This window comes from Lissotriton vulgaris, chromosome 4_1 (genome assembly GCF_964263255.1).
Source record: "Lissotriton vulgaris chromosome 4_1, aLisVul1.2, whole genome shotgun sequence".
In the NCBI taxonomy this organism is placed as follows: domain Eukaryota; kingdom Metazoa; phylum Chordata; class Amphibia; order Caudata; family Salamandridae; genus Lissotriton; species Lissotriton vulgaris.
This window is the reverse complement of record NC_141691.1, coordinates 396207148-396219715: the sequence shown is the minus strand read 5'-3', so window position 1 is coordinate 396219715 and position 12568 is coordinate 396207148. Positions and strand designations below refer to the sequence as shown.

Here is a 12568-nt window from a genome sequence, read left to right as displayed (position 1 = left end):
AAACTGAGCAGGAAGCATAGGAGACTGTTCACAAACACAAACTGAAGTATCCTGCTCTTAGCAGAGAGGGAAATAAAAGGTAGTCCGGCTTCAGGAGCGGCTTCATCATGTCTTTGTCTTTTCAGAAGAACACACAGGCTGATCTCATTGTTGTGCCCATGTATCGACTGGTTGAGTAAGCATGAAAGTGGAGTAGCTCTTTATTAAATGAAAGATCTGGGAATTTATTAAAAAACAGCAGTTTAGGCAAAAAAAGAGACCGGTTGGATAACTTACTTCTCCATCATCCAATCCCATCCACACACAATCTCTCAGCGCCAAGATGCTCCTCCCGGAGCGATAGGCTGCGCTTAATAAATACTCACAAATACAAAATACAAATACCAAGATGGGACAGGAGCGGTGTAGGATACCGCTTTGTGGGCATGATTTGAAGTGTGAATATGGGATGCACTGGGGAGCAGCATGATAAGACTGGCATTTGTCCTCTTGAGGCAAAGTGACTTGATAAGAAATGCTCTAATGAAAACTCTGTAGACCATCAATCAAAAATTAAAAAGATATTGTCTGTCCCATGGCAAGTGACTAAAGATAGCTTGGGGAGAAAAGGGAGTTACTCGAAGTGAGCAAAGGGTGGAGAAAAATATTGAACGTGTCTGAAAGCCTGTCTGGTGTGTATATATAGGAGACAAACTTCATCCTTGAGAAGCAATGATAATATTGGCCGTTGTTAAGCATATTGTGGGTCGATTTAAAGAAAGGACCTTTAAGGTAGTAGTGATGCTTAGGTACATACCAAACCTTGGACATTACTAAAACAGAAGGTCTCAGTACGGGTCTTCCAGACCAATCAGTCCTCATGTTCAGACAGTCTGTCTTGCACAAACTGCTTCTGCTCGGTTGCTCTAGCTCTACTCAGAGCTGAATGAGTATGCTGTCTTACTAGAGGCAGAGAGCTTGTTTGGCTCTCTGGGTTAGAACTTCCTCTTCGGAAAGCTCCAGACTGTCAGCTAGGGAACGACTTTTTTAAAGTTTGTGCCTTCAATATATTCTGACCCCCACAGCCAGGTATAGGACTAATAGATGTATCTACTGGCCTTTCAAGTTATTGTGTGGTACTCAGCAGTGATGCCCTGATCTGTGCTACTTTTTGCAGTAGCCCATGAACCCCTGGCCAGTGTACTATGAAGGATCATTCACGAAAGAGGGGAAGAGTTTCAAAATCCCATGCTCTTACTGTCCCTATGGATGCTGCTGCTGTATGTAAGAGACCAGCAGACCAACTTCACACCCATTATCTATGTTTCTTAAATGGGAAGTGTCTGGATTATGCATCAATTGGGGGAAAACAGATTTTTGTCCTGATCCCAAATACGCTCAACCTGCTTTTTTCTTGATGCTGAGATGGTGCACATTGTTATTGCTCTGCCTTGGGATTCTGGCCCATAGAAACATTCATGTTATACTGCACGAAAATTATGATATAGCAATCACTAAACTTATGACATTGATTAACCTGGTTACCGTTCCCTAATAAGGGCAGGCTGTATTACACTAATTAAAATGATGGTGCTCTATAGATTTCTCTAACTATTCATAATCATTCCAAGTATCTTATTTAGCTTGTTAATATCTGTGCTGATCAAATTTGGGTAACCAGACAGACATCCTCGAATCGGGTGGGAGATGTTGATAGTTTCTTTACAATAAAGGAGGATTGCCTTCTAATTTTAAGGGCTTGTGTTATGCAGTGCAGTCTCGTAAAAAACATGTATTACACAATTTGATCTCCTCTATGCCAAAGTTACTGATTGAGGGACATGTGAAAGACCCCTTTGCTCTGGAAACAGGTATGGCATGTTGTCTTTCCATGGCCTACATTGTCAATCAACAAGGTGTCCCTAGCTAACCGGGTTTAGCACCGGATTGCTGTGACTGCATAGGTAGACCCCTTGTACGCTCCGTGCCTCCTTCTGGATACGACTCCTCAGATCCCGTGGTTATTTGAGCCAAAAGCTTGCTCCCAGCTTCCTATGCTGGGATCTCTTCCCTGAGGGGAGTTGCTGGTCGTTAGAGTAAATCAGAACAAAACATAATGTCTTCTCGCTTGATATAGTCCTCTACTTTAAAGTGCACATTTTCTTGCAAGAGTTACTCTTATTTTCCCCTGTGAGACTCAGCCCCTACTGCTTTTCTCTACTATGATGGAAAATCTGGACGAATATGGCTGGATTCCCACATCTGTAATGCTCTCCTAGACAGCAGATCTGATGTGCGCTCTTCAACTAGATGATGATGATGAAGTATTCTTATAAGATGAAGTAGTTTTGTCTCTGTTGATGCCACAAGCTGGAAGTGTGGTTTTGCTGAGGCATTTTCATTTCATTTTGTTTAGGCCCGTCTTATAGTTCTGTGGTTCTGGTTGGCAGATTTTCCTGAATTTTAGGTAATCATTAATTATGGACTCCATGCCTTGTCTGGAGAGTGGCCGTTTATTGGGGGATGGGTCCGAGCGCCGACAGTGTGTTTGGAGTCCAAGATCTAGTATATTTTAAAGACTTGAGGGACACATGTGAAACTGCAGCCCCCCACTGCCCGCTCTCACAAGGGACATCTAAGGCTCGGTTCATGGTTAACTTTAACCTGATGAGTGAGAGAACCCCTGAAGTGTTCCTATTTGGTGGGGAGATCTTGGCAGTTGGTTCTTGAAGGATTTGGTTTGTTTGACAGTCTGTAGAGAATGGCATACTGGCCTGTAATTTCACTTGGTAATGTTTTACACAAACCGATCTGTAATGGTGTCAAGCTTTGAACACGCTTTGGAATGTACACAATGTTGGCAACATACATGGTCTGTTATTCCATTTCTTTGTACAATTTAGTTGTTTAAAACATATAGAAGCCCTCGGTCTACGACCTTTAAGAAGCCAACAACAACTCTCCAGTACAAAACCTATGGAAAGTGATACCTGACCTAAAACTGACGTACATGCATATTGTACGCTTGAACTGCTAGAGTGATGGTATTCATGTTTTAACTATGTATGTTTAATGGAGAGAATCAGACTAAACACTTATTACCACTAGTACAGTCGAGTCCTGCAGTGTGAAGGGTCCTCTTTCTGCTCTATCTTTGAATCCGCTTTCCTGGTTACCTTTAACATTACACTATGGTTCGTCGCGGACCGCAGCCTGACCCGTCTCCAGTACGCAGTGCCGTCTCCAGTATGCAGTGCCTGAAGGTTGTGGTTCGATGGATGTGCACTTATCCCAGAGTTGTGACTTCACGAGTTTCAGTTTACAGCATACTACTTTTGGTTTTGACACTATAGCATGTTACCCATTCATGAATTATGTGTGGGGACATTCTTCTCCAAGCAGTTGTTGACCCCTATCTGAAAAAAAGTAATGCCATCTGCACAAATCAAAAATGTATGGGGTAAAATATTCCTGTACATGGTCCTCGGGAGTCTTTCTATTGTTATGTTGGACCTTAATTCATTGTAAAAATAATTGAACAACTATAAAATGCCATTGTTTATAGGCGTGATTCTGTGCAGTTTTTTTGCATCGACAGAACAGCAATTGCTATATTTTGAGCAGAACACTTTTGTTATAGATTTAAAAAATTGTCGTCCTGGTTGCATTGAAACTATTGCAGTTGGGGGTATGCAATATAACTATACATCCCTCAATGTGGTCGGGACTAAGGTGAGGAAATCCATTTTTAAGTTCTTATTGTATACGTTAATTTTTTGGATTACTAAAAATGTAAGCACGAGATACCTCCAGTTAACAGTTCTGAAGTAGAAACAGGATGACTTCTATACTCCACAAATGATAGAATATGTGTTGATACCTCTTTAGTCTTATTACACGTTACTTTTCTAGCTGGAAATGCCAAAAGATCAATCAATATGTCTTATTTACTTTAAAATAGTTTTGCAAAAGAAAAACAAAATGCATCCTTTATTTTATTCTGTTTTTCAGCAAAGCCCTTTCCTTAAGGGTGTTAATTATGTTCCTGGGAATAATGTTATATATGAAAAGACGATCACACGACTTGATGCTCCTCCACATACTGAACAAGTGAATCAGGTAAAAGCCTATTCTGTTTTGCAATGAATGTACCCCTCTGCTTTCTTAAACTTCTTGAGACTGGTATAGGTCCGAGCTTTCTCCTCTCACTCTGTCAAGTGTCAACAAAAAACGCTATTGGATTGAGAGATGATGGATGTGTACATTAGTTTGGTTGTGAAGTTTTTATGCTACTTTGCGGTATAGTATGAAATTAACCACGCAGAGTACATGCCAGGAAATCCTAGATCATCGATTTTATACGTGTTTTTTCTCTCAGAAAAGTGCCATTTCATCACAGGTGCTATGAGTTACATACTGTTTCATATTAGCCATGCAGGGATGCAAAGCAATACATTAATTAAATACATCCTCATTTGTGATTTGTTCTTATTTCTGTTACTTAAGAGCCATCTTTTGATACTCTTCAGTTCTAAGAAAGGTAATATAAAATATTATTGTAAATCCGCGCTGACGCAGAATGGAATCATTTGGGGAGTTTGTTTTCCTCAACTAAGACCAGTTGCTAAGTGACCTCTCTGTAAGCGGTGATGACAATTACCTCGTGGCTCTTATTTTTGACTAGAGGATCATTGTTTGGATCCTAAATATTATTAAAGTAAGGAGTCTTCTGAGATCTGTGACTCCAAGTTTTCAGGAAGACGAGGACAAAGGGAAGAACTACTGGGAAACTAATTGTATAGGTTCGTACGGAGAAAAGCATTAAGACGTGCTTAGACTTGACGCAGATTGTCTGCTGGGGGCTGTTCTACCTAAAGGAAGCACCATGCGATGCATTTATGCATTGCAGCCCATTGTTTGGACTGTGCTTCTCTTGACGCACACATCTACAGCATTTGCTGTGGCAAAAAGATGTTTGCGCAAATACAACTCTTTGACGAAGAACAGGTACATTCACTAGGCATAAATATCATTGTCGATCCCTACGGTCCCACCTCCACAGGTGTCGGTCATGCACCCGTTTCAGTATGGGTTCTAAAATGTAAAGTGGGGCAGGATGAATGTATCCTGCATAAGCATCCAAACTACCTTCAGATGGTACAGATGAAGAGTCGTCAGATGGAGCCACCTTGTTGCCCACTGATCATGGGGGTTCCTGAGGCGGTCCATTTGCTCAGAAGTACACCAGCAAGAGTTGTCAGGTGCTGTGCAGCAAAAACCAAAGATAAGGATGTTAAATGTGGACAGAGGACAAGACGCCAGTCTTTGCAAGGTAGATGGAAATTGTGAGTGATGGTGCATGCAAGAGTGAATATCACTAGGAAGAGACCGCCTCCAAGGAGCACTAGATGAGGCGCAAGGGAAGTAGTGCACCAGAGTGATTTGTTTATGGGCTGGTGTCCCATCCCAGTCCTCGTTAAATGTCACAAAGAGATCTGTTGTCAAGAAAACAGTCGAGCACTCCAAGGCACCTGGGTCTGAGATAATCAGTGGTGCCTGCAGTCTGACGGCAGGTTAGTTTTTGTCCTTCTGATACTTCAGAGGACTGAGAATTGCGGAACAGATGTTGTCATGTTGTCATGCAAACTGTGTGCATTACTTATTCTATCATTCTTTAGCCGGTTTCATGCTGTAATTATGTTGTTTGCCAAGCCAGTGGGCAGAAGTGCTTTATTTGTTAAATAAATAAAAAGTGGAGGGGGCCTCCACATCCTGGATTTCCGAATAGAATGTAATATAATGTAATGTGTCTTGTAAACCGCACTGCTCCCCTGAGGCGTTGTGGCGCTGTAGACCGCTGGGGAACCCGTCCTGGCTATCCCTGTGAGATGGTCCTTACTGGGTATCTCCAAAGTGAAACCAGGCATCCCCGGCGAATGGGGGGGGGCCGTTGTAGAGATGAGGCAAGCTAATGCCCAGAGTTGCCGAGTTTGATCCCTGGTTAGAGTAGGCACCGAGGCGAGAATTATCAAGTCCGCTGACCCTGGTCCACGACCCTGCCGCGTCGGGAATTGAACCCTGGTCCCGGGCCGTTCTCTGATTCTGGGTCTGCCGCCTCTAACCGGTGAGCCACACCACTCCACAGAAGGCTAACTAATCTTGATTCCACATTATGTCACTTTTGTTCCACCGACCAAAACTTTGTCTCCTCATCCTAGTGTATTCTTTCACTCCGACTTTTTCTCTTTGTCACCGATTTATCATTGTTCTCTTCCTGCAGTCCATTTTATTTACGTGTGGTGTTCGTAGGAAAGTCAGTGTATGGCCCGTCGTAATGTTGTCAACACCCAGACCGGTCTCCTTCAACTTGAGAATGGTGGCAAACACGAGTTGAAACTTCCATGGAAATGTTAAATGCGCATGAACCTTCGAGCAGTAGAAAGGCAGCTTTATCTATAAACGCATAGAGGACAGAGACCAGCTAGCTAATGACTGTATATTTGTTAGCTGCTGCTGCCGAAGATTAGCTGATGGGAAGTATGAAGAGGGAGTCTGCAAGTTTTGGAAGATTACTTAGTGCGATGTATCTGGTGATGGAACGGTACGTTTCATATCAGAGTGCAAAGTACAGTTCCGTGTGTGTCATCCGTGCATGAATCATCCTCATCCGGAAGCACCAACGTCTAATTGATGTTTGTGAAATTGACAACTATGAAGATCGTTCCTCATTAACTTGCAGAAACCACGTTACATTAGGCAGGCTTGGAAGAGAAGGAAAGGAAGAAAAACTTGGTTGTATGTGTGTGGTGAAGTAAAAAAAAACATATTGATGGGAGAAGAGTAGACCTAAAAGGAGGGATTGGATCTTTATGGGAACGGTAATGGTGAAAGTAGATTTAAAGTTTGTGAGCCGTGTGATAGTAGAAGTTCTTTTAATGTTTAAGAAATTGTCGAGAAATAGATGAGATTTATAGGAGGTATGCAACTGAAAAATAAGGACAACGTCTCCATGGCTGAGAGAGATGAACTGATATTAATCTATGTGCATACTGGAAAATAGCATGAGCATCACATCACGTGGAAAGAATTTAGGCTCACCCTTTACTATTGTGGATAAAAAATGATTTGATGAGTGCTGCTATAGGACAAGAAAAGTATTGTGTTTTAGAAACAAAAAATAATTTTATAATACAGTTGTTATGCCCAGTTTTAATGGCATTACGTTTGTGGGAAGAAGTGTACGCAAATATCACAGATTGAGATGTATGACATCACCATTTGTTGAGCTTGCAATTGGATCCATATTAAGCTTACCATTGGATCAATGGGGGAGATAACTGTGTTCTTGCTGGAAAAACATCTTCTGAAGCAGGTAATTGAGCTCGTAAATTGAAAAATATGTTTTTATTTAAAGTTATTTCACAAGAAAAACAATTCATGTGGTAAGTTACCATTCCATATAAGACTATTCATGGAATTCTTTATGAATTATCATGCACAGTATGGTCGTGTAAGACACTGACTTATTAGATGGGCTGGGTAGAAGTCCACCAGAAGTAATAACGTTACCAACTTTTTAGGTTCAGTCAAAGGTTTTAGTAATTTAAACCTATGATCAGCCTCCAGTAGCTATGGGTCAAAGGAGACAAGCCTGACCTATAGAAAATGTGTAAAGCATCTCAAAAATCCCACTCCAATTTATAAAACATCTTGGTAGTAATGTTTACAATATCACCTCTGTATACATATGTATATGTGGGTAGAGTGTTATATTAAACACATAGGAATATTTGGGGTTGGTGCTCTATTGGTATCAAACACCCTACTACCACAGGTGTTAGATCATAATGTACCACAGGATCCACTGTGTATAATGAATAACAAAGGATACCACAGCTCTCACTTGGAAGTCCAAGAAAGTCCAAAAAGTAAGGATTCATGTGGGGTGATTCAATTGTATGGTTTATTGTAGAAAGATGAGTTCTGTAATCTTGAGTACATTTGTGATTGAAACAGGCAATCTTCAATATATTCAGTATCTGATAACAGCTGGCACGTGTTCCATCAAGAAGCGGCTTTTTCAAAGCTAACACTAAGAGTAAGATTCTAAATGCAAAGGCTCCAATGAGAATAGGCTCTTAGTAAGATTATATGTCTAAGATGAGCCAATCAGGAAGTCGCTGCTGGTTGTGATGACAGTCTGGTGATATACGGAAGTATTAACATATGTAGTCCTTAAACTAGTGAGCTAATCATATGTAGGATTCTGCTACTTAAGGTATATATCTGCATCAACCTGTGAGTGATCCAGAAGTAAAACCTCTTATGTATTCACGCAGTGGAGGTAAAGCAAATAATGCAACACTGAAGAACTGTCTCAATTTCTCTTGATCGGAATCCTACTCTAACTTCAAGGTGTCTTCATAGGACATAGCGAACCTCCGCTTACTAGTGAATACGTAGGAGATTTTTCTTCTGGATCTCACACAATTTGATGTAGAAATATTCTTTGAGTAGCAAACTTAAATATGATTGGCTTACTGATTTAAGGACTACATATATTACTACTTTCGTGTTGATCTCTCCAGACAGATATCACAACCAGCAGCAATTTCCCGCTTGGCTCATCTTAGACTCATATTAATAGGGGTCTACCTACTCGTTGGAGCCTCCGCATTTACAATCTTACTCTCCTTAGGGTTAGCCTTGAAAAAGTCAGTTGATGATGAAACTCATTTCCGCTGTTATCCGATATTGAATATACTGACGATTGGCTGTTTCACTAACGAATGTACTGAGGATCACAGAATGTCTTCATTCTTCCATAAACCATAGGATTCGATCATCCATACAAATCCCTTCTTTATGGTCTTTCTAACTTTCTTGAACTTCCAACTGAGCGCTGTGGTATCTTTTGTTGACCAAGATATTAAAATAGAGTACAATAATAAACATAATGACACAAAATAGACAAAAATCTACCAAGGAGAACCAGAGATAAGGTTAAAAAATATTTATTAAAAAACGACCATGAAAAAATAAAGCTCTTGTGATAGTCTATGGTCGCAGTTGACTGGAACCTAAGCACTTTTATATCGGTAGAACATTTCATCTTGGGACTAAGTCTCTGAAAATCAGAGTCAAAATCCTCCAACAGGGCAAGCTTGGATGCTATATCTGATAATGAGTTCCATAAGGCGGATAGCCATTGGACGATGTCCTTCTGATGTCACGGTTTGTGCGGAACAACTCAGAGCAGACAAGTTAACATTTTGTGCTCAGAAAAGTCCTCTCATTGGTCGGATACTTGTTGTGGCTTTGCCAATTCAAGAACTCTGTTAGTCTCTTTTTTTTTAATTGGAGCTCAGAATCCTTCAACAGGCAAAGGTTGCAGGCTGTATCTGATGAGAGTTCCACAAGGGCGGATATGTTCTTGCAGAGTGTCCACTTTAACTAATTTGTTGCTGCAGAGAGATTCCATGAGGGAGAAATCTGCATCTTCAACCCATCAAAGTCTTTTCCTGAGTGGATTATCTTGGATGGTTAGTGTTGTGGTCCTCCGAAGGACTAGAAATCCCATCAAGTTCTTGCAGGATGAGGGAAGGCAAGCAGTCCTCATCCTGCTTGATCTAACAGCAGCGTTCAACACTATCTCGCATGTCATCCTGATCAACAGAATGCGAGAGATCGGCGTGACAGACACAGTCTTGGCATGGGTTACATCTTTCCTATCTAATAGGTCCCAGACTGTGTCCCTGGGTCCCTATCTATCCAGCGAAAAATCCATCACATCAGGAGTGCCCCAGGGGTCCATATTAAGTCCTCTCTTTTTTAACATCTACATGGCGCCCCTCCTCGCTGTGATAGAATCTCATGGGATCCTCGTCACGTCATATGCCGACGACACACAACTTGTCGTCACTATCGACAAAAAGTGTACGGATGCAGACTTACGTTTTCAAAACTGCCTCTCTGATGTATTTCAATGGTTGAATAAAAACCATTTAAGATGCAATAGTGCCAAGACAGAAATCATACCGCTGGGTAAAGATCTATCTTTCTGTCCGAAAGATTGGTGGCCCATGGGATCTGAGGCCCCCCCAGTGCAGTACCATCAGCACGGAACCTAGGCGTGCAATTCGATTCATCCCTCTTTCGATGACCACGTCAGGATCACGGCTGGACGCTGTTTCGGACTTATTAAATCTTTGAAAAACTTTTTTGATTTCCTCCCCATTGCAGCTAGAAAATCAGTCGCGGTAGCCTTAATACTCTCCCGACTTGATTACTGCAATGGATTAATGGCTGGAGTGAAAAAGTCCACCCTCAGAAAGCTGCAGAGTATACAACATGCAGCTGCTAGACTGGTCTTAAAACTCCCCAGAAGGTCATCAGCTTCAGCAGCACTAAAATCTCTGCACTGGTTACCATTGCACAAAAGAATCCTTTTTAAATTGCTTCTCACTGTTTTCAAATCCATGCAAAACACAGGGCCCCATTACCTCGCAAATCGCTTTACTCGTTACAATCCCTCGCGATGTCTGAGATCCTCTGGGACCAATCTCATCACGATTCCCAGATTCAAATACAAAACTAAGGGTGGGAAAACCTTTACTGTCCTGGCAGCCAGGGCATGGAACAACCTACCAGTCAACCTTAGATTAACTGAAAAGGAGAGCCTTTTCAGAAAACTCCTTAAGAAATGGGTGTACCAACAACCAGACACCTCCGTACTGGCAGCCATCTAGTTCCAGTTTTTCACCACATACCATCCTTTATTTATTTACTGCACGCAAGCTTAGCGCCAAGATGCTCCCTTGGGAGCGAATGTCCGCGCTTTATAAATACCCATAAATATCAAATATCAAAAAAGTCACAATGTTTTAGAGTTGTTAGGAGAAGACCAGTTATGTACAATCAAGGCTATCAAGACCTGAGGACAACTCTTAAAGGTTGAGACTCACTCCAGCTGAGTGTCGCCAGCAAGATCCAGTCCAAGTCCTGTAGCAACTGGTTAGGTAGAAATTAAAAAGAAAAAATTCCTACAACTTGTTGTATCCTTATAGCTATACACGAGGTCAGCCTACTGACCCTTGGCAAACACTTCTTTGTCCTGGGTACAAGTGGGAACAGGTTCAGCCCTTTAGGGCTCCTCACAAGTCAGTCTCAAATAGCAGGAGCAATCCCTGTGTTGTACCACAGGTCTAGAAAGTAGTTTAAGGATTGTAACTTGGTGTTGCACATTGATTATTTTAACCAGCTAATTTATGGGGATGAATCCTGACTCCTCTCTAACAAATGTTGTAAAAGTTCTCAGGGGCAGCCCTACCCACCTTTACAGCAGATAATGTTTGCACTGTTGCAAACATCCTACAGTGCCTTACTTTAAAAAGTAAGATGAAGAGCCCTTATACTCTTGTGCAGGCTCGGTCTGCCCACCCAGAGGTGTTACCTGGGTAATAAGCAGTCCCTTCCTCTGTGGTCACTAAAACGCAGCTCTGGGGATAGCTTTCATCTCGCTATATTTGGTACCAGTTGACTGGGGACAAAGGCTGGTCCTTTCCAGGTGTTACCTGGCATATACTTGTGACAGGGCTGACCCCTATCATAGAAGTTAATAAAAGAATTTGGTCACCCACCCTGTTCTTGCTGCCAGGGAAAGAAAATCAGCACACCACACCCAGGCCAATGTCCCTGCTCTAGGAGCAGTTTTCACACCTAATTTAGGTCCGGCGCTAGCTGGACAGGGGCTGGAGAGCTAATATAAATGTGCCCCTTAGGAGCATCAGGCAGGGAAAAGGTAACTTTCTAACAGTTTGTTTAATAAATCTTTATTAAAAATGACTTCAACATTGAATTGGGGGTTTTAATACATAGGAAACCACATTTTTAATATCTGATTCCAAAAGCAAGATAGAGAATTAATATTGTAATCTGTACTCTAGCTTTGTCATAGGACAGCCAGGGTCTTCCACAGAGGAAATAGCTTTTGAGGGAATTATCACGACAAACACTTGGTGACATTAAATGTTTACTTCTCACAATTGCAAATACCATGCTCCCTACCTTATGAGCCTGAAGTCCTACATAGGGTTGACTTTTTATTATTTAAAATGAAGGTTTTTACACCTGTCAAAAAGGGCAGCTGGCTACATTTGTAGGTTTGCAGCTATGTTTTCCTTGTCACACTAGTGGATGACACAATAACTGCTGCAGGTCATAGGTGAAATTTACCTTTCTATGCCATAGGTGTATTTTCTGCACCATATACCATGGTCTTATAAAAAAGCTGAATATACCAATTAGGAGTTAGCCGATTCACCATGTTCTAGGGGAAAGAGAACATTCACTGGGGCCAGAATAGGAGTGTCTTATTAGGGAGAGTGTATGAATGAGCTAAAGTTACCAGGTTTGTGCAGTGACTGTACCTCCGCTTTTAGCAAGTACTTTGTGACTTTTCAGTGATTTCAAAAATACATGTATTATCCTTCATGCATTATAAAGAGAGGAGTAATGTTGAAAGAGAGTGAATATTTGGAATTAGATGAGAGAGTACATATAGATGTTATAGATGGTGTCGAAGAGAAGC

At 41.5% G+C, this 12568-nt stretch overlaps 1 protein-coding gene across 4 annotated transcripts in view; it reads left to right on the top strand.

Moving 5' to 3' along the window:
* POF1B (POF1B actin binding protein) overlaps window positions 1-12568 on the top strand; it is a 225826-nt gene that overhangs the window by 87730 nt on the left and 125528 nt on the right. For all 4 annotated transcript variants that reach the window (XM_086918778.1, XM_086918777.1, XM_086918779.1 and 1 more), the window contains exon 4: window positions 3991-4098. In XM_086918778.1, coding sequence (XP_086774904.1) covers window positions 3991-4098 — 108 coding nt within the window. The remainder of the gene's footprint in view (window positions 1-3990; window positions 4099-12568) is intronic.